Source organism: Cataglyphis hispanica, chromosome 1, assembly GCF_021464435.1.
Source record: "Cataglyphis hispanica isolate Lineage 1 chromosome 1, ULB_Chis1_1.0, whole genome shotgun sequence".
In the NCBI taxonomy this organism is placed as follows: Eukaryota; Metazoa; Arthropoda; class Insecta; order Hymenoptera; family Formicidae; genus Cataglyphis; species Cataglyphis hispanica.
Window position 1 is genome coordinate 10342567 of NC_065954.1, and position 25844 is coordinate 10368410.

Consider the following 25844-nt stretch of genomic DNA (forward strand, 5'->3'; position numbering starts at 1 on the left):
CCGTTTTTGTAACAATTCAGCTGTTTCGTTTTTTTAATTTTTATTGATAAATATATTAAAATTATGGTAATATTAAATTTTGATACTTGTATTCTTTTAAATTTTTTTCAGAAATTTTCTTTTAATGTCAATTCTTGTTGTAGAGGTTGCTATATTTATCATATACGATCGTGTGATTGTGGCGACATTTATTCATCTACCATTAATAATCATTGGTTATAATCAATTGTTATAAATATATATAATAAACCAAATTCTAAATGGTATTAATTGCAAAGTACTTAATGAGATGACAGAATGCGAAATAATATTTGATAATTTATAATATCGAATAAAAAATTATAAAAAAAGGAGGCAAAAGAAAATATGTCGTGTAAATTTATATTAAAAATTTAAAGCTATCCGTACATTTATATTTGCAACATTTATATTTTACAGCATCCTGTAAAAAGTTATAAAAAATTGGTAAAAACTAATAATATGATCATATCAAAATTATGAAAAATTATCTTAAAATTAGAATAAATAAAACTAGTGGTGAAAAAGGAATGAATATTATATTTTACTCACAAATAAATAATTATAGAATGTGTTATCTGTTATCAATTTCTCTATATTTAAGATTTTTAATATATATTGCAAATTATGCCAATTCATGATGTCATTTTACGTTTATGTCATTTTTATATTTGGTATTTAGAGGTGTTGTAAATATAGCTGTTGAATAGACACATCATTAGACGAGATCAGCCAGAATATAATGATTATGATCTAAGTGGCAGTGTATCACGCAAGCGTAATATGTTAACGAGAGAAACGGCGATGTTGCACGTTACAGTAGAGTCTTCTTAAATTTTATTCCTTTAATTTTGATACTCCACATTCTATGAATGCTAATGTCGCGTCCCCTTTACATCATAATGGGCACATCACATGATGGCATGCTCAGTGCAAGTCGATTGAGCAGTTTGCACTGTAAAGAGGGTGTACTTATTAATTTTTTTTTTTCCAAAGAATATTTTGCTTCTATTCCCCAGAAGGTCCCCACGAGACTATACTATATTTAGTATTCTTATGCATACGGTAACGTGCATAGAAGTATATACTGTACGAATACAATAACGATGTACAGTAATATAAGGCCCAAAAGCGCGTTGGCGCGCATGCGCGCGCGCGAGAGGTCACACTAATGTCATGTAAAATAAAACTAAATAGAAGCTTATCATTTTGATGTGACCATTCTGGCATGAACACATGAATTATATCGTAAAAATAATATTTTGGTAATTGGCTCGTTTACAGAGTCTACGTGATAAGATGCTTCGTATAATGGTGAATCCTTTTACAATGTGTGTGTTACATGTCAAGTACATATGAAATATATTTAAAAAATTATCGAACTTTAAAAATTATATACAAACACGATTGTGCATATTGATTTGGACAGATGACATGATTTAGACGTTTTATTGATATGCAACCACGTTTCTGTGCGACACTATTTTAATTCGGAAACTTTTTTTAGACATTTTTCATAATTCATTAAACGATAATTGTAAGCGCTTTGGGATATCTCGAAGGTACGTCTCAAGACAGTGTTAAGTTTGTAAGTGCATATGCATGTACACATACACAACACAAACGCTTTCACATGCACACATCTACTGTCATACATTCCAGTTTCATTTATGTGCGATTTTCTTTTTGCTCACTCGGGGATATCAGAACGCCAAATGACGTTTTTGGTTGCTTTCTTGAATGCACATGGTTGGTTCTATGTGGAAAAAAGTATAGATAGCAATAACAATGAGAGGGTAGCGAGGATGGACTGACCAGCCTGAATTGAAATCGAACCGGAACTAAACCAGCTAGAGCCAGAAGAACCGACGCGTGCGTTTTCATGACGGCTAGATGGCTGCTCAGAGGCCATTAAATCTTCTCGAGAAATCTCCGGGCATGGTAACTCCTCCGGCTTTAATTCGAACAAATGCTTTCTACAGCACTTCCTATCGCTGATCTGCAAACCAAAATCAGAATCATTAATAAAAAAATTGAGCGAATTCAAACTTAATATGATTATTAATGAAAAAATAATCTCATATACTAATAAAAAATGAAAAATTCCAGCAAGGAAAGCTAAATTTGGACTTTTCTATTTTCTAGGTAGACGCTTTATCAATTCAGCTATTAAAACTTCAATGATATTATTCGCAACATCTTATCATTAATAAATATTTATAAAATAAGTCCTATATAAAATCTTATATATAAACTTAATATATAAACTTTAAAATCGTCATCTTATCCCCCTCCTTTTTTTTATATAATGTGTGTCGCTTGTAAAGTTGCATTAAAAAGTTGTTAACAAAGATTTGTGAAAATCAAGGTTCAAACGTAAAAAAATTGATAATGGAAAAATTTAATATTGGATACAGTTTACATAGATACCTCCTACTTCCTATATTGCACACAAACATTGTCAAACATGCAGGTCTTTCTATAGGATATTCAAAAATTGAAAAGTGAATATATAAATGAGGAAAGAAGCTTCGTATGGGCTTGCAACATTTCGCGCAAAGCGAAGTTCACTCCACATCACCCGTTACTTCCGAAAATAAACCCATGTGTGAGCATGAATTCTACATTAGCTGCATATTTACATATTTAAGTGAATGTTACGTAGGTTTCGCCCTTCCTCTTCTATTCCATCCTGAAAAAATTTTGACCTAACCCAAATCTATTTCTGATTTGAAATTAAAATTGTGTGCGCATGTATGTGTGTGCGTGTAGAAAGAAGAAAAGATAGATAGATAAATAGATAGATAAATAGATAGAGACAGATAGAGAGATAGAAGCGGAGGGAAAAGAGAATAAAAAACTTAATATTAAACACAGTTTATATAAATTATATAAGCATCTCTCTCTCTCTATTTTTTTTTATTTTTCTCTCTCTTTCTCTCTCTCATAGATTTATTTTTTGCTGGTAATAAGATACAAATACAGGTGATTTATGAGCTTAAAATAACGGATTATGCATGGCTAAAAGTTATACGTAAGTGCGAGTAAAGTACTGAGGATAAATACAGAGAATTTAGCGCTAGGAACTATACGATAAATTTAATGTAGACAAATTTATGATTTTAAATTGGTGAAAAATAGAATAGAGTAAAGCTTGGAAGTCAGTAGGAGAGAAATTTGTTAACAATATAATAGATGTACTAGATTTTATAGCATCTAAAAAAAATTAAAAATTCCAAAAATGGAAAAAAAAATGATTTTTAGATGACATAAAAGAAAAGCAGCGGTTAGATGAGATGAAGCATACAGTAAAACTACGACACGGAGCAAAATTAGTTGCAATTTAAAAGTGGAAAGAAATGCAGTGGTTAAAGTGTATAATGTCTTTTAGGCACTTTTTATAAATTCATAGTTTCTTATATTTTTTTTGATACTCATCATAGGCCTAACTTAAACTATGTTCTATTTATGAAAAATTGGGTTCACATTTAGCTTGCTTTCCTTTGTGAAATAATCATTAAAACAATGTGATGTAATATTTAATATAAGATAGGATAAACACTGAAACTACAGACTCGCTTTTTAAATATTTAATAATATGATAAAATATTGCATAACAAAAAAATATTAGCAAAGCCTATATTTAATAATATAGTAAGATATTGCATAATAAAAAATATCACCAAAGCCAATAAAGCCGAATTGATGAAGTCTAAAAAGAAATCTATAGGTTCAACTTTTTAACTAAAGCTATGTTTTCATCAACACAAGAATATTATTCTCACATTAATAACTAGCTAATAAGCTAGAATCCAACTATATAATCAATACAAGCGGGAAAATTATTTATATTTGTGTTGAAGAATATAAAAGTTTGCAATGTATGTTCCTTATATTTTAAATCCCGTGCTCTAATATTGTAATATTATAATAATGTAAATTTCAAAATATGTACACTCTTACCGTCCCGAGCTATGAATTTGACATAATGCAATAATTTGTTAAAATCAAAATAATCTTCTATTATCACAGTGAAAATAATCTTTTATTATCACAGTTCCAATTAATATCATTATATAGGAAAATTTAAAAAATGAAGTATACATTAGCCATCATGTAAAATACAGCCAACAAATTAGCATATATCTTACCTTGTCGAAATTCGAATTTGAAGAAGAATTTTCATCGTCGATCTCGTCATTATAACTGCTGTCATCCTCATTGTATTCGTTACTATCATCTTTCGAAATACCAGGAGAATATTCCTCTGCAATAATAAAATTATATTCTAAAAAATAAGTTACACACAATATTTAAAAAAGATATCTCTAATTCCCTCTCTTTTTCTCTTTTTTTTACCCCTTTTTTTTGTTGATTAAATTGATTTGATCTCGTTCATAAATATTGTGAAATATGTCATATTCTACTTATAACACCGAAGAGATACTAAAAACAACCAGTAGTGGACAAATAATTTAATAAATAATGAGAGATTAAAAACTTAATCAAAATAATGGAAAAAGCGTATATTAATAAATGTTTACTCCCACAAGTATAATTTATCTTTCAACTCTTGGCAATGCATATTTGTTGAAGAAGGTAATTTCAATTTAATTTAGGCGCGAATGTGATAGTAATATCTCATCCACAATAGAGGGCATCAAAACAAATCCTATATAAAAGTCATGACTGTGCGGAATAGAATAGACATGTGCGCGCAAGCAGTCTTGTAATAAGAGTTTCCTTCGAGTCAAATATTTTATTTCTTTTTGTTACGTAGAATATATTTCGAATATTCTGTATTAAAATTATAGTAAAGGCATATTTCACAAGTGGGTACTTTTCACTGCGAATAAAACCTCAATATTTATAAAATTAAATCTTTAAATTTAATATGTACTAAACAAAGAATATTCTTGTCCCAACACATACTAGATTGCATAAATTTTACAATTCACATTTTCCAGACACAAAACTGCCATGAATTGCGCTGAAAGATATTAATATACATATGCATAAAGGAAAACTTACTAGCAATTTCAGGTTGATTTTTTCCCAGACCTTCATTGTTGATCTTTTGCGTTGTGTTACTGCTCTCAAGAAAGCAAGTCAGCTCCTCTAAGGCATCTCTTAGTTTCATGTTTTTTGTTTCATTTCGCAGGCCCCAGATCCATGCAAGCTTGCAGTCGCAGATCAGATCGTTTTCTGTAAGCAAACACACAACAATGTGATTGTAGCGGCTTTATGAAAAGAGCCACGGCAAAGACCAAGACCTCACATCGGCCTTGCTAGAAATTATCCAACTGAAATAAGAACTAAAGGATGAAAAAATTCTTCAAAGGAATTAATTTTTTTTAATTATAGATAAGATACTTCCAGTTAACTTATACATATATGAGTGTATCAAAAAGTTCGAATAAAATTTTGTGTTCATTTTTTATTAGTTTTGTCTACGCTAAATAGTTATTTCGATTATGATTAATTGCTTTGCTACGAGTTTTAACGTGTTATTTGAAAATTGTACTTGACATAAAGATAGTTTTTATCATCTTAAGCTGAAATATTTTCGCAAAATATATAATATCATAATTTATTTTCTATCTTTAGTGAATAACATTAATAATAACCTGACAGTTTTCTAGTTTTTCGAGTTTTTTAATCATTTTCAATGAGTACTTGGAAAAAAAAAAGTTTTACTGCTTCATCACAGTATAAGTATATATACTGATATCTCATTGTTTTTAATAGAGCAAATTTCTAATCAATTATTAAACTAAAAATATGGCTGCTGCTATTGTGTTAGAATAATTAATATTGTAATAATTAATAGCAATCAATTTTAAGCTCTATTTTTCTATTTTTTAAAAAAGCAATGGGTCATGTAACCAAGAGGCAAACTGCATGAAAGGTGCCAACTGCTCAGTGTCATTACTATGATTTTACTAACAATAAGAATAACGATGGAAAATCCTTACCGCTCAGATAGAAGTGACTATTAGGGTCGTAAAGATTGGTTACGATAGGTTTAATATTATCGAAGGTCATGGTCTTCAAGTAATTTCGTCTCAAATCTAAAAAGTAAACACCGGGTGCACCAGCCAGGAAATCTTGCGGCAGCTTCACTAGCAGATTCTCGCTGAGCCGCAGCTTCTGAAGACTGTGCATACCGTCGTATGCTTTTTCAGATATATATGTAATTGCGTTTTGATCAAGTTCAAGCTCAATTAGTGCCGACAGCTCGGCAAAGTTGCGCTTTCCAATCATGGCGATTTGATTGTTGCGCAGATCGAGACGTAGTAAATTGCGCAGACCGTAGAAAGTTTCGTGCGTGATACTCGTTATTTGATTACTGCTTAGCTCAAGCTCTTGTAGTAAACTCAAATGCTTAAATGCTCTGTCGCGTACGGTGCTGATATTGTTCTGGTTCAGATGCAGCTTGCGCAGGCTCGGCAAATTGACAAACGTGTCTCTGTAACAATCATTCAAAATCGTTGGATGCTGTGTGACTATATATGTATACATATATATATATATATATATATTTTTTTTTTAATTTGCTTTAAAACACATATTTTTTGAGATATTTGACAGTTCTAGAATTTTTGGCGCTTACTATATGTGTATATGTATATAAATATTTTATACATAAAACATAATATACATAAAAAATATGCTAGTTTATTATTTCATATACTAGAGCTAATATATAAAGTAATATATTTTTAATCATTATTTTTATATTTATAAAATAAAAATATTCACCTATATTGTAGTTTAATTAGCATTTTAATTCTATTGAGTATAGATATAAACAAAAATAACACATTTAAAAACTTGAGTGTTTTACTATATTATATAAAATATATGTATATGTGTGTGTATGACAAGATATTTAATACAAATTTTTTTTTACATTTTTCTTAAATCAATTTTTTATTTAACTCAAATTAAATAATTGTTTTAAAATATTTTTATTATTGTAACAGAGTAATAATGATTATATGGCAGCTGTTTGAAATATAATTAAAAAAAAATTTAAATGATATGATTTTATAAAATATTTGTATTTGTGCTTTCTCTTTCTCTCTCTCTCTCTCTCTCTCTCTCTCTCTCTCTCTTTTCATCTCTTGATAATGTAATAAAATTTATTATAAAATTTGTTAAAATCATATTATACTCATATTAATTACATTTATCCTAAATAATTATTTGCTGTTAATAATTTTGCTGATAATTATTAATTGTCAATTATCCATACCTATTAATCTCGGAGATGTGATTCTCATCGAGATTGATAACGGTGAGATCCCGCATATTCTCGAAAGCGTTTTTGTGTAGCGTGAAAATCATGTTGCGGTTGAGATTGATCTTGATGATATCTATAAGATTACTAAAAGTATGTTCGACGATCTCATGAAAGTTCGCATACTGGAACGTAACAGAGCGCAAGCTCTTCAATTGATGCAGTAGTTGACTGGGCACATAATCCAGGCTGTCGATCTGGCGCACCGTAAACGTCAGATCTTTCAGATGGATCTGCGACGTAAAGGAACTCCACATGGGATTGTCACGCTCGACCTTGCTCATCACCCAGCAATTGGCATTCGTAGCATTTTGCAGACCGTTATTGTTGCAGTAGCAGTATATCGGCGCCTGCTGAACATGAACGTCACAGATATTTGTCTCTTTCGCCTCCTTCGCAACAATCTTTTTTTTGCCGCGCAACTGCCTCGTCACTGCCAGACTTGACGATGCAAACAAGATTGTCAATAGCTGAAGAATAAGGAAAGTGTAGAGAAATTGCCGCATGATGATTCTGAAAGAAAAAATTGAAAATTTTGCTGTCAATATTGTGCTACAATTGTAATTTATTAATAACTAAAAACTTACTTGAAAAAAACACTAAAAAAGGCACCAAGTACATACGCGTTTTGTGAAAAACTTATAATATTATAAAAAAATATTTTATGCAAAATAGTTATATTAATCTAAAACAATGTTATTTTAGTTTAAAAAAATTATTATATTAAAAAACAAATTGTGCAAAATAATTATAACTTCCGATAATTACGATTGATTTATATCTTTCATAGATAAATTGAAAGACATTGGTAATTTATTTATTTTCTAATAATATCAGTTTTATAGTAACATTATTCGAAGAATACACATACATAAAGATAATTGTCATCATGTATTTTTTGAATCAAAACAGAATCATTGTAAATTATTATTGTACAATTCTTTGTAACTGTTGTCTGTATGCATTATTATTCAAAATATTTCATAGAGTAAAACATATTTAAGTTAATAATGTGTAGATAAAAAAAAAGTGATTTACTCTTATACAATTTTCCCCCATCCTCTCTATCTCACAATTCAATAGTGAAACTCCTATCTAAGATTATCTAAGATTATTTTATCTTAATAATGACGGTATTGCAAATAATGAAGGCTTGAATGACAATTTATAGTGACGGGCAGATGATATATCGCATAGCAATCCTTTTGTCGCACAATAATATTTGTCCGCAAACTTTCAGAGCTTGAACGATTTTAGCGTACACGCGGCGTATTTGCGAATTTCGCGAACTTTCCTTTACTACCTAACTCTGCTTATTTAATTATTGTCAGAGCAGCAAGCAAAAGCTTCAACGAAAAGCCAAGGATCCACAAGTTTCAGATCAATTTGAGTTTTGTTCAATTTTCCTGATGGTTTGCTTCATCCTCTCTCTCTCTCTCTCTCTCTCTCTCTCTCTCTCTCTCTCTCTTTCTCTCTCTTTTTTTTTTCTTTCTTATTAGTTATCAATGTATCAAACACATAAATAACATATATAGTTGTCAATTAATCTACTGCAGAACAAAATGTCAATTTACGATTTAATATCATGTCTCGTACATAAAAACGTTGATTCTGTTGAAATTATTTCATATTGAAGTTTGTTTAATTCAGAAAGATACAGATATTTAATTAAATTGTGTATGTGTGTGTGTGTGTGTGTATATATAAAATATTTAAAATATTATATATGTATATATCAATTTTTATTTATATTATTGCGCTCTTCGATTGATGTCGATATCTCAAGATTTACTCGCTACTCTTATTCATTAGTTGCACTCATGCTCGTAAATAAAAAATAACTTATTTTAAAAAGGAAAAATAACATTTGTATAATAATTTTAATAAGTAAACATAAAACAGAAAACAAAGAATATTAGCGGAATCGTCGAAAACGTATCCACACTGTACAATCGAAGACTTTAAAATCTCTGTTCTTATTCCTGTTGTTTATTCGTAAGCGTAATTAAAGATTGAACGAGATATTGAGATTTGTCTTGATCGGAAAATAAAAAAAAAAAAAATATTATATAAATAAATTTCTATCAAATGTAGCATGTATTGAGAATAAAATATGATTGAAGTTAATAAAAAGTTTTTGTTTCCTATGAAAAGAAATGTTTTAAAATAAAATATATCCATGTATTTATATTTTAATCAATGGCATATTGTATACATAATTTTTAGGAACAATTTTCTCTTGTTCTAAATTAGGAACGAGTTGGTGTACGGTAGTATATCAGTCGTAGTGTTTTGCGATCAAAATAAATCAGAAAGCTGGCAAATATCAGGCGAACGTAGCCGTTGCATAATCGCGCCGGACGTAACATATGCAGATAACGCGCGGAAGTTTTTAAACAGCGCACTCTTGCGGTATTCATAATACTCCGTGAAAGTGCAAGATAGCCGCTGTTTTGTTTCGTACTTTTCTTTCCGATTGCGAGCGAAACTCGTCTTGGAAGGTACCGCATGTTGCATAAAGACAGATGCGAGTCCAGACTTGTTGCAGTGTTGTTTCGGCATGTTTGCGTTTAATTTCAACGCTACAGAATTGTTATTATAATACTTTGGAAAGTTAATACTCTTACGCGACGATAGGAGTTGTGTGCAATTACACTGATTCATTCTTACATTGTGAGCTCGCGTTTAATTACTTTGCAGTTATAAAGATAAACATTTTTTTGCGACTTAAAAACTTTTCTAAAACAATATTATTCTTCGCTATATCCCCTATTTAATTTAGATTTATATAGTTTCTCTCTCCCTTTTTCCTTCTCCTCAACAATTGCCGATAATTCCAGTCTAAACTGACACATATACCGGCCCACAAATGATAATGGCGCACGAAAGTGGTACTTGCTGCTACAAAAGACGCAATGCCGCGGCGGATGTAGAAGCATATGAATATGTACGGTATATCGGTATGTTTAATACAACTTTACAGTTGGCCGAAGTTTCGACACAACGCGATTGCTACACGTCGTCCTGTGAAAATTATCCACGACACCGCGGTCCATTCGGCGTGCATGCTCCGTTGCTGTATGCTAATTGCGCCTTGATGGAATTCGAGCCACACTCAAGCGAAGAAAGAGAGATGCATAGAGAGAAAGAGAGAGAGGAGGGGAGGGAGAGAGAAACTCATACGTGCAACACGAGTTGTTTATTCCAAAAGTTAGGCGAGTCGAGAGACGCCACAAATTTAATCTTTCATTCGCTAATGTCGCTCTCCGCTCCCTTATCAATTCCTTTGTGTTTCCATAATGTTTTCAACTAGTTAAATCGTAAATCTCGTTTTTCTTTACTCTTTTTTTTTTTCTTTTATCGAAGATCGTCCTGAAATAAAATCAATCTAGATTGGAAAATAATTTATGTTTTTCATTTTTTGTTTTCATAATTAAAAGAAAAAATAAGTAAGAAATAAAGAAAAATATGTATATGAACACAGGTTGGTATATTTCATAGACAGAAAAATATAGGTACACAATGTTATTGTGAATTAACAAAGCGCATTTTTGAATAAATGGAATTTCAATTAAGCGGCGATTTTAATAATTTATCATCTGAAAAAAGGTTACTAAAGATATTTTAAGCTTGCGTAGCGGCTATAACGATAATACGCTAATACGTTGCAAATTAAAATCGCTTGATAAGTTTAATTAAAAGCGTTTGCAAATCCAGATACTGTATTATTCATTAATAAATTTGCGATCGCAGAGAGATATTCGCGAAGGATGGCACTTTCCATTTCCCTCTTGCTCCCTCCAATCAATGTCGGAACGTAATGTAATTGAAAAATTCTCACGGTGTAGTGGTGCGTTATGGGGATTATCCCATATTTTTGACGCGTGCATAAGTACGATTTCGCTAATTACGCTAATTACATTTCGACTATGAGATCTCAGTGAGATCAATTAGATTAAAAGATCTATTTTAACAATTCACATCAAATTTTTTAAATAAAAATATCCATTATAAGTCTAATAAATTCTAATCAATAAAAATATATAATAAAAATTGTAACAAATTTGTAAAAATATCCATTATAAGTCTAAAAAATTTAAACGTAAAATTAGGACATATATATTATCATCTATTATTCCTTCCAATATCTCTTCCGATGCAATATCGAGAATTCACCTATGATGATGAGAAGACTCAGGACGATCAAAACGCGTGCGTATTGTACTTTTATGCTAATGAATGGTGGCGCGATTTGGCCTTTATTACAGGCCATACATCCGTACTATGCAAAGGAAGGACGCAATATGTTTTTGGAATGCTCGAATGCAAATAAAGTAAGAAAAAGAGTATGATAAAGGAAGAGGGAGTGGGGAGCTATTCTCTCACGTGACTACGATCTAAGGAGAAAACCACTGTATAACTACGACGAAAGCCTCTTGAGATTATGCCTAGACATGATCCAGCATAGATCGTAGGCTGGGAAGGAGGAGGCTCTAGCTGGCGTATGCAAATTTTCCTGGCAAACTGCTTGGCATTTGCATAAGCTTACAGATAACGACGCGTTAGAAGTAGAAGCCTTTCCTTCAGATTCGTTTCTGCGGCTTTTCCGACTGAAAAAGAAAGAGCGCGGTATCGATCCTTCGGCCGAGAATAATTTGATGGATTGATGCTTGGAACTTTTTAATGTTTTAAAAATTGATAAAAACAAGGAAATCGATGCGAGAATTAAGTTCGTATTCTACGACGACAACAATGGCTTCGCACCTCATCGACTTCTTTTCAAGCTTCATGTTTTTTACAACATATTGTAAAAGAAAGTGGAGACCGGTAGCGCCTGAGGAAAAAATCGAGAACGCCCTTATCGATAATGGTTCGGTGTCGAGAGCGTCCGTAAAGGCAGTTCGTTTATCGAGAAGACACCTGAACTAGATGTATAGTTTGACGTACCAGGCATATGACGAGCTCTCCCTCGATCGAGTAAGCGAATATGGGCAAGAGCTCGATCAGCTATGGCGTCGGAATTCAAATATCAAGATAAAGCAATTTTTTAGAACAACAATATTTCATTTATATATATATATATATATATATATATATATATATATATATATATAAAACCCTTGATATCAGTAAAAATTTTTTGTCTAATTTATATAATTTATATTAATTAAAAATTGATAAAATTTTGTGTGGCTGATAGATTAGCGATTTTCCGAAAGCATAATTTTACGTATTATAGAAAAAATGAAAATTAATTTTCTTCAAATAATAATAAAATTATCTTTTTCTTCACACACAATTTTTATTTTTTATATTAATATTAATTAATATAAGAAAATATATTTTTTTTAATGTTTTATCTAATCTTAAATCAATAAAAAGAGCTCTTTTTCTAGAGAAGTTTTATTAACAGCATCTCATTAGCAGGGTAAGCTTTCCTCCTTTTCTCTTTAAGTCATCGGGTCGTCAACGATTTAATTAGATCGCACGCGATGAAATTCTGTGACGTCATTGACGACGCGTTGCCGCCCCTCCAAGAAAGTAACGCCATTCATAACTTGGCTCTTACGAAAACTTTTATTACTCGTATTTCAGTGTGCTGGAAAAGAAGCCATGTTTGTTTGACAACCACAAATTCGAGAAAATTAGAGTTTTTCCACATCAGAAAAGTTCGAGACAACTCAATTTAAAATTTTTGTTTTCCTTTAAGCGATAATTAATATACTTTTTTTATATAAAATGCTTCTCTTCTCGCCAATATATTAATAACGTAAAGACAGTTACAGATCTAATATATTCTGTTAAATATTTATTTTTATTTAATGAGTGATATATTAATCATATATAAGAAAGAAATAGAATAAATTGTATCGCAAGAAAAAAGAATTGAAATAATAAGAGAGAGGGAGTGGGAACTTTTCTTCGAAAAACTTAAAAGTTGGACATTCAATTGGAAAAATTTTTCAATGTAATTAATTAAAAAATAAATTTTTTTAAGGATCAAAATAATCGTTAGATTACATAATTTTTCAGTTAAAAAAAATGCAAAATATAAATATCCGCATGTAACTGATTATGAATAGATTGTCTTTGCTTCCCCATTGGGTAGATTTCACACATCGAGTAGAATATTGATGTATTGCACTTGAAATACAGACCCACTTCAATAGAATGTTGCCGAGAAATGTGTATACGTGTGTTTGTATGTACACGTGCGTGCGTATATTCTCCTTTCAGTCGTATATCAAGTATATCAGTCCGTGGAAGTGCCGGTCGAAAGAGCGCCAGGGAGGTCGAACTCTTATTGCCATAAAATATAGCGATAGAGCGATGATGTAGTAGCCAGGTCAGGTCAAGAATTTTCAGCGCGACGATTGCCAGAAATGCCGAGGAATTGGATTAATATCTCGATGTAGAAATGTCGATATTAACGAGTACGAAATCGGCCATACATTATTACGTCTTAAAAAGAAGTCTTTATGACTGCTTCATGTTTGAAAATAAAACACTTGTGCTTGAGAAATTATAATTAATTTATTAATTATAATTACTTATGATACATTTACTAACAAATCAGTTTTTTTATATATCTGATTTTGCTTTAGAATATTTTATTAAGATTATTATATTATATTTCACCAAATATAAATCTAATTTAACACAATCAAATCTACTAAAGCAGTAAAATACGACTCAGGATGATTGTGTTTTGCGAACCGAATCTTTTTCCAATTCTTCAATATCTGTACACATGCTTGCACCTTTGTTGGAAATTCGACCTGCTTTTGAAGCATTCCAAACTATACTATGTTCCCTGAGGACCTTAGGCTGGGTTTTCCTGCACCGAAAGAAAGGCGTATAAATCGATCTCTCTGCCACGGAGTGCTGCCTAAGCGAATCAAACCTGAATTTTTCAGTCTATCTCAAATATATTCAAATGTACGTCAGTGATCTTTTTTATTAGAAAACAAAAAATTGATGAAATAAATAAAAACAATAATTTGCCTTCAAATAACCGTATTGAAAATAATAATAATAAATAGATTCAATAATAAAAATAACAAATTTATTCAATATATATATATATATATATATATATATATATATATATATATATATATATAAAGATTACAAAATTTTTCTTTTTAACTTTTTTAGATATCGTTTCTTAGATATCATAATGTAAGCGGATTTTTTTTATTTTGAGAAAGATAAAAAGTGAAATGTTTCATATAAAGTTCTTCACAATCAGTTGTACTATGATTTTGTTTCACGAATCACCAAATTTTTGTTGTCTAAAATGTAACGCATGCAATATAAAAATTATGTTTCTAAAAGACACGCCGCGTTCGTGCAAAAAAAAGCCAAAAAAGAAAAAAAAGAATCGAATCGGTTTGACTTCTATTGGCAGAAGCAATTTTTCCATATTTCTCTAGAAAAAGAATCTAGCAAATTCTGATATTGGTTCCGAATATGTTTTGCGCGTATATGTTGAGTCGTTCCGCAGAGGATCGTGCGGTTAATATTATATGTTCAAGGTAGAAGTCTTTCTTTTTACTTAATAGAAGTAGAAAATATTTATATTCCTTAATAGCCTGTTACGATAGATAAATATTATATTAGTAAAAATTCTCTCTCAATCGCCTTTCATCGACCTCAATCGCCGTCCATTTCGATATATTTCTTATTTATGTTTTTTGGTATATAATAATATATATTTTTCTTTTATTGATTTTTTAAAGACCTCCATTTTTATTAACATTTATGGAAAATTTATAAAAACATATTAATAAAATTAAAAATTAAAATAAATTGATATACTCCTTTTTAATTTTTATGTGAAATAATTGTATATATATATATATATATATATATATATATATATATATATTTTATATCTATTTATTATATTTATATTATCAAAATGGATTCCTTTAATATAAGACATTTCATAAAAGATGTTCATAAAGAATAAACACAATTTTTCCGTTTATATTGTTTTCTTTAAAAGCATACAGTGTTTATTTTATTTTAATAATTAGAGCACGCGATTACTTATCAATTAAGATGATTTTAAATATAAGAATTGCGGACTATGAATATTAGCTATAGAAACGCAATTCACGAAAGCTCAAAATAAATTACTAGTGATTTTGCATCGGCAAAAAAGCACATCTTGGTGCGTTTATTATGATTACGTCGTAAAAATTTTTGAAAAATGATCTCTTTCACCAAGGAAAAATTGCCAAGTTGGTCAGACAATCTGCTATTAAAAAGATATTTAAAAGATTTGGATTCTCCTTGTATGTGTATGTACATGTGGCTACATAAATCTATTGTCTCTTAAATAAAATTCAGACGTTCATAAATCTTATATTAAATATAATCAATATTTCCTTATAACAATTTAGTTCAATGCCATACTCATCAACTACTTTTTTAATTATTTAATTTAATAATTTTATGATATATTTTAATTTAAATTTCAATACTTATTTAATAGAATAATATAATTTAATCTGAATAAAATATTAATCATTTTCGGAAAATAAATCAAAACTAATTAAATATTAATTCTCATTAATTAAAATCAAATGACGGAAGTGTCAATCATCTTTAGTGATTAAATCCAAATCAATTAAGTATTATGTTCATGTAATTTAATAATATGTATAATCAAGTATAGAGAAATTGCGATAGCGTTCAATATTAATGCCTAAGATTAAGATTTACAAATCTTAAATACATATATTTTGCTTGGCTCGAAAATATGATTTACAATCCCAGCTTGGTTCAAAAGTTATGAGGATAAAGCCGTGACCCTCATGGGGAGGTGGGGGTATTGCAGGGGATATTTGCACTCTGCATTTAATATCGCGCATTTAATTCCCCGTAGGATGCATTTCAGGAAGGAAGGCGACCTGCGTTAAGGTAAACCTGGGCCGCGGGTATGACAGCGGCTTTCACAGTCGGGATTTCCTGCAAGCGGGAACGAAGACAGCACTCCGAAGAGACCGGAAGCGTGGCTACGATGGTAATTCCTGCGCGCGAGACGGAATTAAGGGGCTCCCGAACAAAAATGGGGCAAGGAGGGGCAAGCGTGAGACGCGTGATTTAAGTCGTAAGCGGCGAGATAACGCCATCCTCAGCGCCGTAATTTCACCAAGACGAACGGTTATTGGGCGAACTTTCGCGCATAATGCGCCGCTGCTACCTTTACATCCTTTTTCTTTCCTTGTCAATTCCAAAATGTATCACGAAAATTTGGCGAAATGTAAATGACATGTATTTCTTCTTTCAAGTTAATGAGAATGGATTGGAGAATGAATAAGGAATATGACTGATAATTATTAAAATTAATTAATTAATGTCTAATTAATTAACAAAATTAATTAATATTTTTATATACAAAAGAAGCTTAAAAAATATATTATCTCTATTATATTAGAACTTGAACTTAAATTCAAATAAAATAAAAAATTAATCTTTGTTTATATTGGAAAAAGCATCAATTCAAAATCAAGAGATCGATAACAAAAATGAAAGTCATTAATCTTGATTAAATAATTGATATGATTTCATTTTTGTCACTCTTATCTTATATACAATGCACCATCAATCGAATATATTTCTTTATCAGTTTGTTGATTTATTATGCTACTAAGAGTTGATTATGTTAATAAAAAGTCTTTGCTTTATTATGAAAGCATATCCATTTTACAATCGTGAGAAACTCCGGTTGTAACAATGGCTCTGGTGCACTTTCTGTACTACTTATTTTTTTCCACTTTCCCCAAAGCTTAAATACACACTTATTCTGCGTCAAATACAGGAAGAAAATGCAAGAAGAAAGGAAGAAAGTACAGTTAAAATGAATAGCCCTATTATGTTTCTATGTCTCCTTTAGAAAATGCAACATTAAAATAAAAGCTTCCAAGACCTCTTGAAACACTGTTGTTATTTGTAGGTTTATTTTAGAGTGAGCTATTTAATCATAATTTAACTTCTACACAGCAAATGTGAAACTTTTTATTATATCAAATAATTGTTTAATAAACTTAACTGTATGATGAAGATCTCTCACGAAAATCACTGTCCTGTTTACGCTTGAATGTCCTTCGTATCTGTAAAAAAAAAAGATAAATTAATCTTATTAGAATTATTGCAGTAAAGAATTATATTATGCAAACATATTTATATTATCAATATTATTTATTATTGATCCATACACGCACCCACATATTAATCTACATTGTATAATGTCCCAAATATTTGTATTTATTTCATATAAACATGTATTGTTATTCAAGAAGATATACAATTGTAATCATTATATAAACAATTACGATGTGAATATTTAATTATTTCTTGCAGCTAAATTTTTTTCTCCCAATCTATATCTCTGTTTAAATTGTTTAATTTAAAATATTTAAACTTATTTTCTCAAAATATCACTTTTGTATTTTTACGCTGTTATTACACTCGATTTTCACTTATAATTTACAATGTGTTAATATTCTATCGAAAAATATTGAGAAAGAAATTAGAGATGCGAAATGTTCATCTACAACATTAGCGAGGGTGAGTTTAGTGGGAAGGTGCATAACAATGGAATTTTCGCTGGCAGCAATTAAGAGTAGAATTTACAAATTGCGCCATAATATGCAGTGACAGAGAGGTAAACGTCTGCGAGATGGTCTAAGAAAAAGAGAGAAAGAACGAGAGAGAGAGAGAGAGAAAGAAAGAGAAGACGAGATTAATAAGTATGGCGAAGATACTGGCGCAAACTATAATATTGCGAGCAGAGAGAGGAGCGATATTTAAGATGAAATATATACGAAATACGATGCAATGCAACGAAAGATATATCCCAGCAATGCCAACTAGAGGAGATTAGATCTCGGCGATTCGTTTCGAAATTAAACTCGCTTTAATCCTGCGCAACTCCTACGATTAATCTTCCCGCGTACTCTTCAGCTTACAGTTCTTAGATTCCAAAAGTAGCTTTGCTTCTTTTATATTAACTTTGCAAGCGATCTCTTGAACTATAAGGTTCATTAAAATTAGCTTTTTTATTTTTCATATTTCTTTTTTTATTACATGCCATTATTTGCCTCTTTTTAAATATTTTTTTATTTTTTCTTAACAAGTACGTCTGCTTTACATTGACATTAATACTGCTACATTCTGAATTTTGTAACGCAATAGCAAAAGCAAATTTAGACTTGAGATAGACTAGAATTCGAATATTTTTTTAAATATAATAATAATATAAGACAATAGAAAGGCTACTATGAATGAACAAAGAAAAAGAATAAAATATTTTAAATATCTCTTATATTTTATTTTTATATTTATATTTTACACACATATATATTATGTTATTAATTATTAATAATAATTATAAGCATTATTAAATTATTACATTATTTTAATTGACCATGCTGATTTAGTAAATATATTATGATATTATTTTTTGACATTTGTACAGAATATTTAATACGTAATAAAACAGAGCTATTTTTGACACAAGGAGATAGAAAAAAATGGCACAAAGTTAAAATCAAATAGTTTTAGACACTTCACATTTTTATTTATCTTTATTTACGTTCCTGTGTATAAATGCAATTGCAGAACAGCAGTTATATTTTTTTTGCAAATAGAATTTTATACTTTTTTGAATGCATTAGTTGCGATTTCTCATTTTATATAAAACTATGAGTGAATATCGGTTTTCATAAAAAAATGTAACATTACTATTAATGTGAAGCGTCTAAAATCATTTACGTCATAATTTTGATAATATTTTTTATAGTTTTTTTATAATTTTTTTTATTTCTATTTAAAAATACAGCTTTTCTCTGCTGCTTGGAAAAGACACCTTGAGTAATCATTTATTCAGCTGATATATATTATAGAGAAACTTTTTTCTCTATTATAATAAAATAAACGACGCGACGTGAGAATATCGATTAATCTATTATGCATAGGTGTATAATGCAAACTTGGAAAATTAATGGAGAGAGTACTGGAATGTTTGACTAAAATTGAATAATAGATGTTCTTGTAAAAACAGAACATTGTGTGAATTCTTGCGAACGAAGAGCTTAACTTAATAAAAGTTTCACTTTTTTTTTTATTTTTTATTGCATCTTTTTGCTTCACTTTTCTCACTTCGCGTTTCCGATTAGTTGCCTGGATATCGGAACAGCTGTCGCCAACAGATTAATGGTCCATTATCGCAAATCGCTATCCTTCCGATTTCTTAAAAAGCGTCATTTCAGGCCATCATAAAGAAAAAAGATATATTACCTAGAAAAATATGTTTCATTTTTCACAAAATTATCTTTTAAATATTTTACAAGTTTTTCTTTTAAAAACTATTCAAGAAATTTAGAAAAATGTAGATATATATATATATATATATATATATATATATATATATATATATTTATATTATGTATGCACATATATATTATATATATACTTTCTAAAAATTCAATTTATGCTAGTAATTGTTTTATTACAATATAATCTTAAAACAATTCTAAATTTTAAAATTTACCAAAATCAGGTTTGATTATTAACTTATTTTATTTATTGTAGTATATGTGTTTAAAGTAATATTTCTTGTACAAGGTATTGTCTAAAACAATCTGCAACATAATAAACTACAATATTTTTTCGATCATTTTTGACATATTTAAAATATATGGTCTTATGTCTTTATCTAGATCCTTATCTAGATATCTTAATATCTATTAATATTAATATATATAATTATATTTATATATATAAATTTATAAAATTTATTATATATATATATATATATATATATATATATATATATATATAATGATAATACGTTAAAATAGTATTAATTAAATTCATATTTTTAATTATTAATAATAAGTTCAGCTTTTTCATTGCTTCATGTTAGTTTTTCTTTTATTTTTATTTTTATAGAAATCTAATAATATCAGTTCTAAAAATTGAATTCTCTTTCTTTAAACGTAACACTTATTTGTTATATCCACATACACAAGTAAAAGATTTATTTTTATTAAAAATTGAAATAAATATGAAAATGTGCCGAATAGGTATCATACTAACAAAATATTATATAGTAAATATTTAAAGAGAGAGAGGTACATTTTTCAAAAGAACTGATGCTTTGATAAAATATGTTTTTTCACCATTTAATATTATAAGTAAAACGGAGCCCAACTAATTTATTATTTGCGATCTCGTTTCAAATTTTAAGAAATTATAGTTTTTCGCTTCAACCATTTTTTTTAACCGTCATACATTTTCTAAATAGTGTATATTCCTCTCAAGTTTATTTATCTATAATTTATAAAAGTGATCTCATCGGTAAATAGTACTTTAAAAACATTATATCCTTTAATTCTTCTTGACAATAATGCATACTTTTTTCGAAATCTTTCAGGATACTTTGAGAGAATTGATATGTAAATAGGATTTATGCTGATGTAAAAGTCTTTTTAAGCTTGTTCTGTTAATTCCATTGTCTCCTTCAAGATGCCTTAATTGAATTAACATGAGAGGATTCTCAATATTTACCACCAAAATCTTAGTTGCGTTTACTTTATTCAATTTTAGTTTATTTAAATTATTATTGTTTTCTTGAAGTTTTATAATTAAATCAAAATATAAAAAAATAAATATTTACAATCAAAAAATCTTTTTTCATACAGTCGGATTGCTTTTTTTAAATATTATGAATTTTCTCTACGGATAAAAATTATATTTTCTATCTCTCTTGTCTCTCATTTTCTTTTTCTATCATTCTTCTCTTTAAATATCACATCAAGAAATATATTTATCGGCAAACTGGAAAATTATATTAGAAATTATTGACATATTTATATGTGACATATTATATTCTGCTTTAAAGTAAATTTAATTGGAATGAAAAAAAAGAGAGAATAGAGAGTTAATAATCTAATCAAATTTTGTTCACTTTCTTACAGTTTTTTTTGCAGTTTTTTACAATTTAAGATTATTTTATAATAAAATATACATGCAGACATACTTACTCTCTTCTTTTCCCTTTCTCTCGCTCTCGCATGCACATAAGCACACGCAATACACCTAAGCAGCTCAAAAAATAACTTCCTCGAAACTAAGTAACTGAAATACTTTTATATAAAACTTATATTTTAAAAGAAAATCGGCTAAATGTCATTTTGATTCCAAGATAAAACTTAAATTTTTAACTCGTTTATCAAAAATAAGACACGGTATCTTATGGATAAGAAAATATGTTATCTTGGAAAAAATCTTCGATCTCAGCTATATATTTTGATGATAAAGAGGAGAGAGTAGCAAAAATATTCCCGAAGATTGCAATACATCCACATTTCAATCATTTGACACATTTCTGCATGCTGATATATTTTTAATTCATAAGCAAACAAATGTTTATTTGCAAAAATTATCTCTCAGCTAATGGCATATCTCACGATGTGAAGTGTAAAATAAGTTTTGAGATATTTTACTAAAATAAACTTTGATTAAAGAAGACTTATCTTCTTATGATTATAGAGCTTCGTATAGCTATAAATTAATTAATGCTTAGACTAGTTTTCTTTGTTTATATCGGAAAAATTTCACTGTTGAAGAATGATGCTAAAAAACAGAAAAGTGACAAAATATCAATTTTTAAAGATTCTATATGCTGATAACCATCATGTATATGTCGTAGGCAAATAGCTATTTTAGGAAAATAATTTTTGACTAGACAAATGCTATCTGTCTGATCAAATGGTTTTCGCCCGTTTATTTTTGTGTTGAGATGCCATTTTCTTAGGCAAATGTTATTTTCCAAGGCAAATGTTATTGAACTGAACCATTGTTAGGCAAATGGTATTCGTTATAATTATTAATAAGGTAATTATTTAGTTTAACGCTTTTACCTCAAATATCGATAGAAAAGTGTATGCGTGAAGACAGTGTTGACAGTGTTGACAGTGTGAAAAGTTGTAAACCCATGTGAAACAATTTTACATGGGTTTACATCTTTCTACGCAAAGCGAGGTTCAAGGCGAACCTATATGTCTAATTTTAATGGCAGTGGAGTCCCTCCGTAGGTGGGGGAAGGGGGACGGGGAGGGGGGAGAGGAGGGGCGGAACACACTCTCTCCACGCATACACTTTTCTATCGATATTTGAGGTGAAAGCGTTAAACTAAATAATTACCTTATTAATAATTATAACGAATACCATTTCGACCAACCGCCTAACAGCGGTTCAGTCAAATAACAAATTTGCCTAGGAAAATGGCATTCGAAAACAAATAAATGGATGAAAGCCATTTGACCAGGCAGATAGCATTTGTCAGAAGCTATTTTCCTAAAATAACTTTTGCCTACGACATATATACATTAAAAAATAATACGTTTGTAAATAATTGAAAAAAAAAAGAAAAACACTATCGTCTTGCAAAAACTATACAATACAAAAGCGTTGCTAAAACTTTCCATTATATTTTTTTGGCAATTAACTGATATCATAAAACATAATATTGCATGCATTATTTATATAAATATCAATGTCTAATAAATAATAAAATAAAGAGATATAATGTATCAATCGTACAATTTCAAAATAAAGTTATATAATGTATCATTTGTACGACAATTGTACAAAAAGACTTTCTCAAAATACATCTTTTTCTTTACTGGAATAGAAATGGAGGAAGAGGAAGGATGTGACACTTTATCGAATATTTTATTTTAAAAATGAGCATCATTATTTTTTTAAAATATACACACATTTTAAAAGACAAGTTCAAAAATTTAAGTTCTACTCTGAAATCAAAGTGACATTTAACGAATTTTCTTATAAAATATGCTTAATTGTGTATCAAGAACATAAAACAGTTAAATGTGTCACAGATTTCAATATATATATTCAAGCGGAAACTGTTTGTCTGCGTTTGAAACGTTTGCGTAAACCAGCGTTGCAAATTGATATCACAGAAAAAGAGAGGCAGAAAGAAAGAAAGGGAAAAAAAGACCCTTCGAAGCTCTCGTGGCGAGCGCGATAAATAAATAATCCTAATTGCGGTTGAATGGTTTTGACGGAGAGAGAGAGAGAGAGAGAGAGAGAGAGAGAGAGAGAGAGAGAGAGAGAAATGAAGAGAGAGATAGAGAACAAGAGAGAGAATGATAAAAAGGTAAAGGGAGAAAGAGAGAGAGAGAGAGAGAAAAAAAAGGTAAAAGCATCAACCCCCGAGACAATAGCGAGCAAACGATCGGTTTTTTTCGTCCGCTACATAAGATTTTTTTGCACGCCTTTCATTGCGCACAGCCGTTTTCCGCGATAATAATGCAGCTAATTATTTATTCAACCGATAAAACCGATCGACAGGCTTCTAACACGATGACGGCAACCGATATTTACGCGTCATTCCCAGCGCGAAACGCGCAGATAATTTAATCAAAGCTAAATAAACTAATTGAATAAATCAATTAATCAATCAAAGATATAAACTTCCGATATTTATAAGATATGACTATTAAAGAAAAAAATTTGTATTGTGTATGTGTAGGAAAAAAATTTTTGAGAGAAATTCAGCAAGATGTAAAATATAATAACATGCTCTTCAAATGATTTTGATAATTTTGAGTATTGAAATTTTGTATTTAAATCATTTTCAAGAAAAATTTTACTAAATTTGCAAAATCGATAAAATTATTAGTTTTTTTTTTTTAATTATTAATTTATTACTCAAATGTATTCAAAGTAACTACACATCAATATATTTTTGCGATTGATAAATAAATGATTTATTTACCCTTTGTACGGTCTTTTTACTAATATCGTTATATATATTTATAATGTTTCTTGTATGTTTTTGCCTCTAAAAATATTATTATAAACTGATGTTGAGTTTTCCACAAATAAATTAAAATTCTGTTTTAAAAATCATTTTCCATGAAATAAAATTTAACAGTATTAGAGTTAATAAACGAGCGAGTTATAGAGAATATTTGCAACTCGTTCGATTTATTTTTGAGGAAATTGTATAATTTATTTTAAATATCAACAGCATGTTCCCTTTATGTCCAAATTTTATTTCTAATGCGATTTGTTGCATTTTAACAATAAAATAGTATTTTTAAACATATTGACTTTTTTCATGATTAATTTTCTTTATTATCAATTTATATTTTAGCGCAATTTTTATAACTTATTGTTGTTTAAACTAAAGATTTATTTGGCTCCTATTTCCTCATTTTTAATGTATGTTTCTTAGGCAAGATAGTAAAATTAGCTCATCCTTAATAAGTTTTATACTTTACAGATATGTATGTGTTAGATAAATAAGAAAATAATTATCTATAAAAATAAATATCTAATTTAATTAAATGCTTCTAGTATATGTACTTATTAATAAACACACTCGTGGAATTCGTTTTTTTTTATACTTAAAAAATATCTAAAAAATTAAATTGTTAAAAACTGTATATAAATAAATGTTACTTTTTATTTTATCAGAATCGATTTTAGCCGAGCTTTTGCAAGAAAAACGTACAATTAAAAATTTATAGAAATATGTATACTATACACACAAATGCGTTAAATAAAATAAATTTATAAATATGTCAATCACATTAAAAGAATAAAACTTTTCTACATTATATATTATAAATAGCATTTTAACATTGATTTTATTTTTTTCAAACTTTTCTGAGCATTCTATAAACAATAAATTTTATACGTATAACCCCAAGAAAAATGTATAAATGTGTTTCACTATTTTAATTATTATTACAAAACTAGTCATATGACAAAACATTTTGTAATATATATAAGTGTATAATTCATATTAAAATAAATTTTATTAAAATACTTAAAGAAAAACTTTATATAAATTCTTTGTCCTTAAATATTTCCTCTTCTCTTGTTAAAATAAAGTTTATAAATTTATTAATATTTGTCCATTTTTTGCTATAAATGTCTCATTAATTGGCGATTATTTCGCGAATAAGACCTTGTATCATAATAATTTGGAACGAACCATTTCATGTTAACGCATATATGTTCATCATACATATTAACGAAAACGACAAAAATATTATCGTAGTGGGTGTGGCAGGAGCACTTTTTTATGGATCCCTTTTACGTGGAGTCTATTATGACTCGTGACCTCAAAGCGACTGAAATAGCATTAGAATAATTAATGCGCAAATAAAAGGGGGCACATTAACTCCTTTTAAGGCGCTACCATGTTGTGAATATTAACAAGATGTTAGATAAATGATTGTTACATATGCATATGAAAAATGTTGTATTTCGAAAGCGCAGACTTGACCGACTCCAGTTCGCAATGTAGATCGAGCGATTTAATGACGCGCTGCACTTGATGCAAGTCTCGGCAAATTGTTTTTAATTAAAAGCAGCCGGTAGCATAGGGGTTTTAGAAGAACTGTTGCTCGCGAGCCGTCCTTCACCTTCCACTTCAATTAAATCTTTTGATAGCGGCCGCATACGC

At 29.2% G+C, this 25844-nt stretch overlaps 1 protein-coding gene across 4 annotated transcripts in view; it reads right to left on the reverse strand.

The window, feature by feature from the left end:
* Positions 1–25844, reverse strand: part of LOC126850439 (connectin) — a 136934-nt gene continuing 111090 nt past the window's right edge. For all 4 annotated transcript variants that reach the window (XM_050593446.1, XM_050593465.1, XM_050593455.1 and 1 more), the window contains 6 exons: positions 17385–17445; positions 7277–7834; positions 5994–6487; positions 5050–5223; positions 4170–4285; positions 1–2017 (listed from right to left, as the gene is read on the reverse strand). In XM_050593446.1, the coding sequence (XP_050449403.1) occupies positions 1775–2017; positions 4170–4285; positions 5050–5223; positions 5994–6487; positions 7277–7827 (1578 nt within the window). In that variant the 5' untranslated portion in view covers positions 7828–7834; positions 17385–17445 and the 3' untranslated portion in view covers positions 1–1774. The remainder of the gene's footprint in view (positions 2018–4169; positions 4286–5049; positions 5224–5993; positions 6488–7276; positions 7835–17384; positions 17446–25844) is intronic.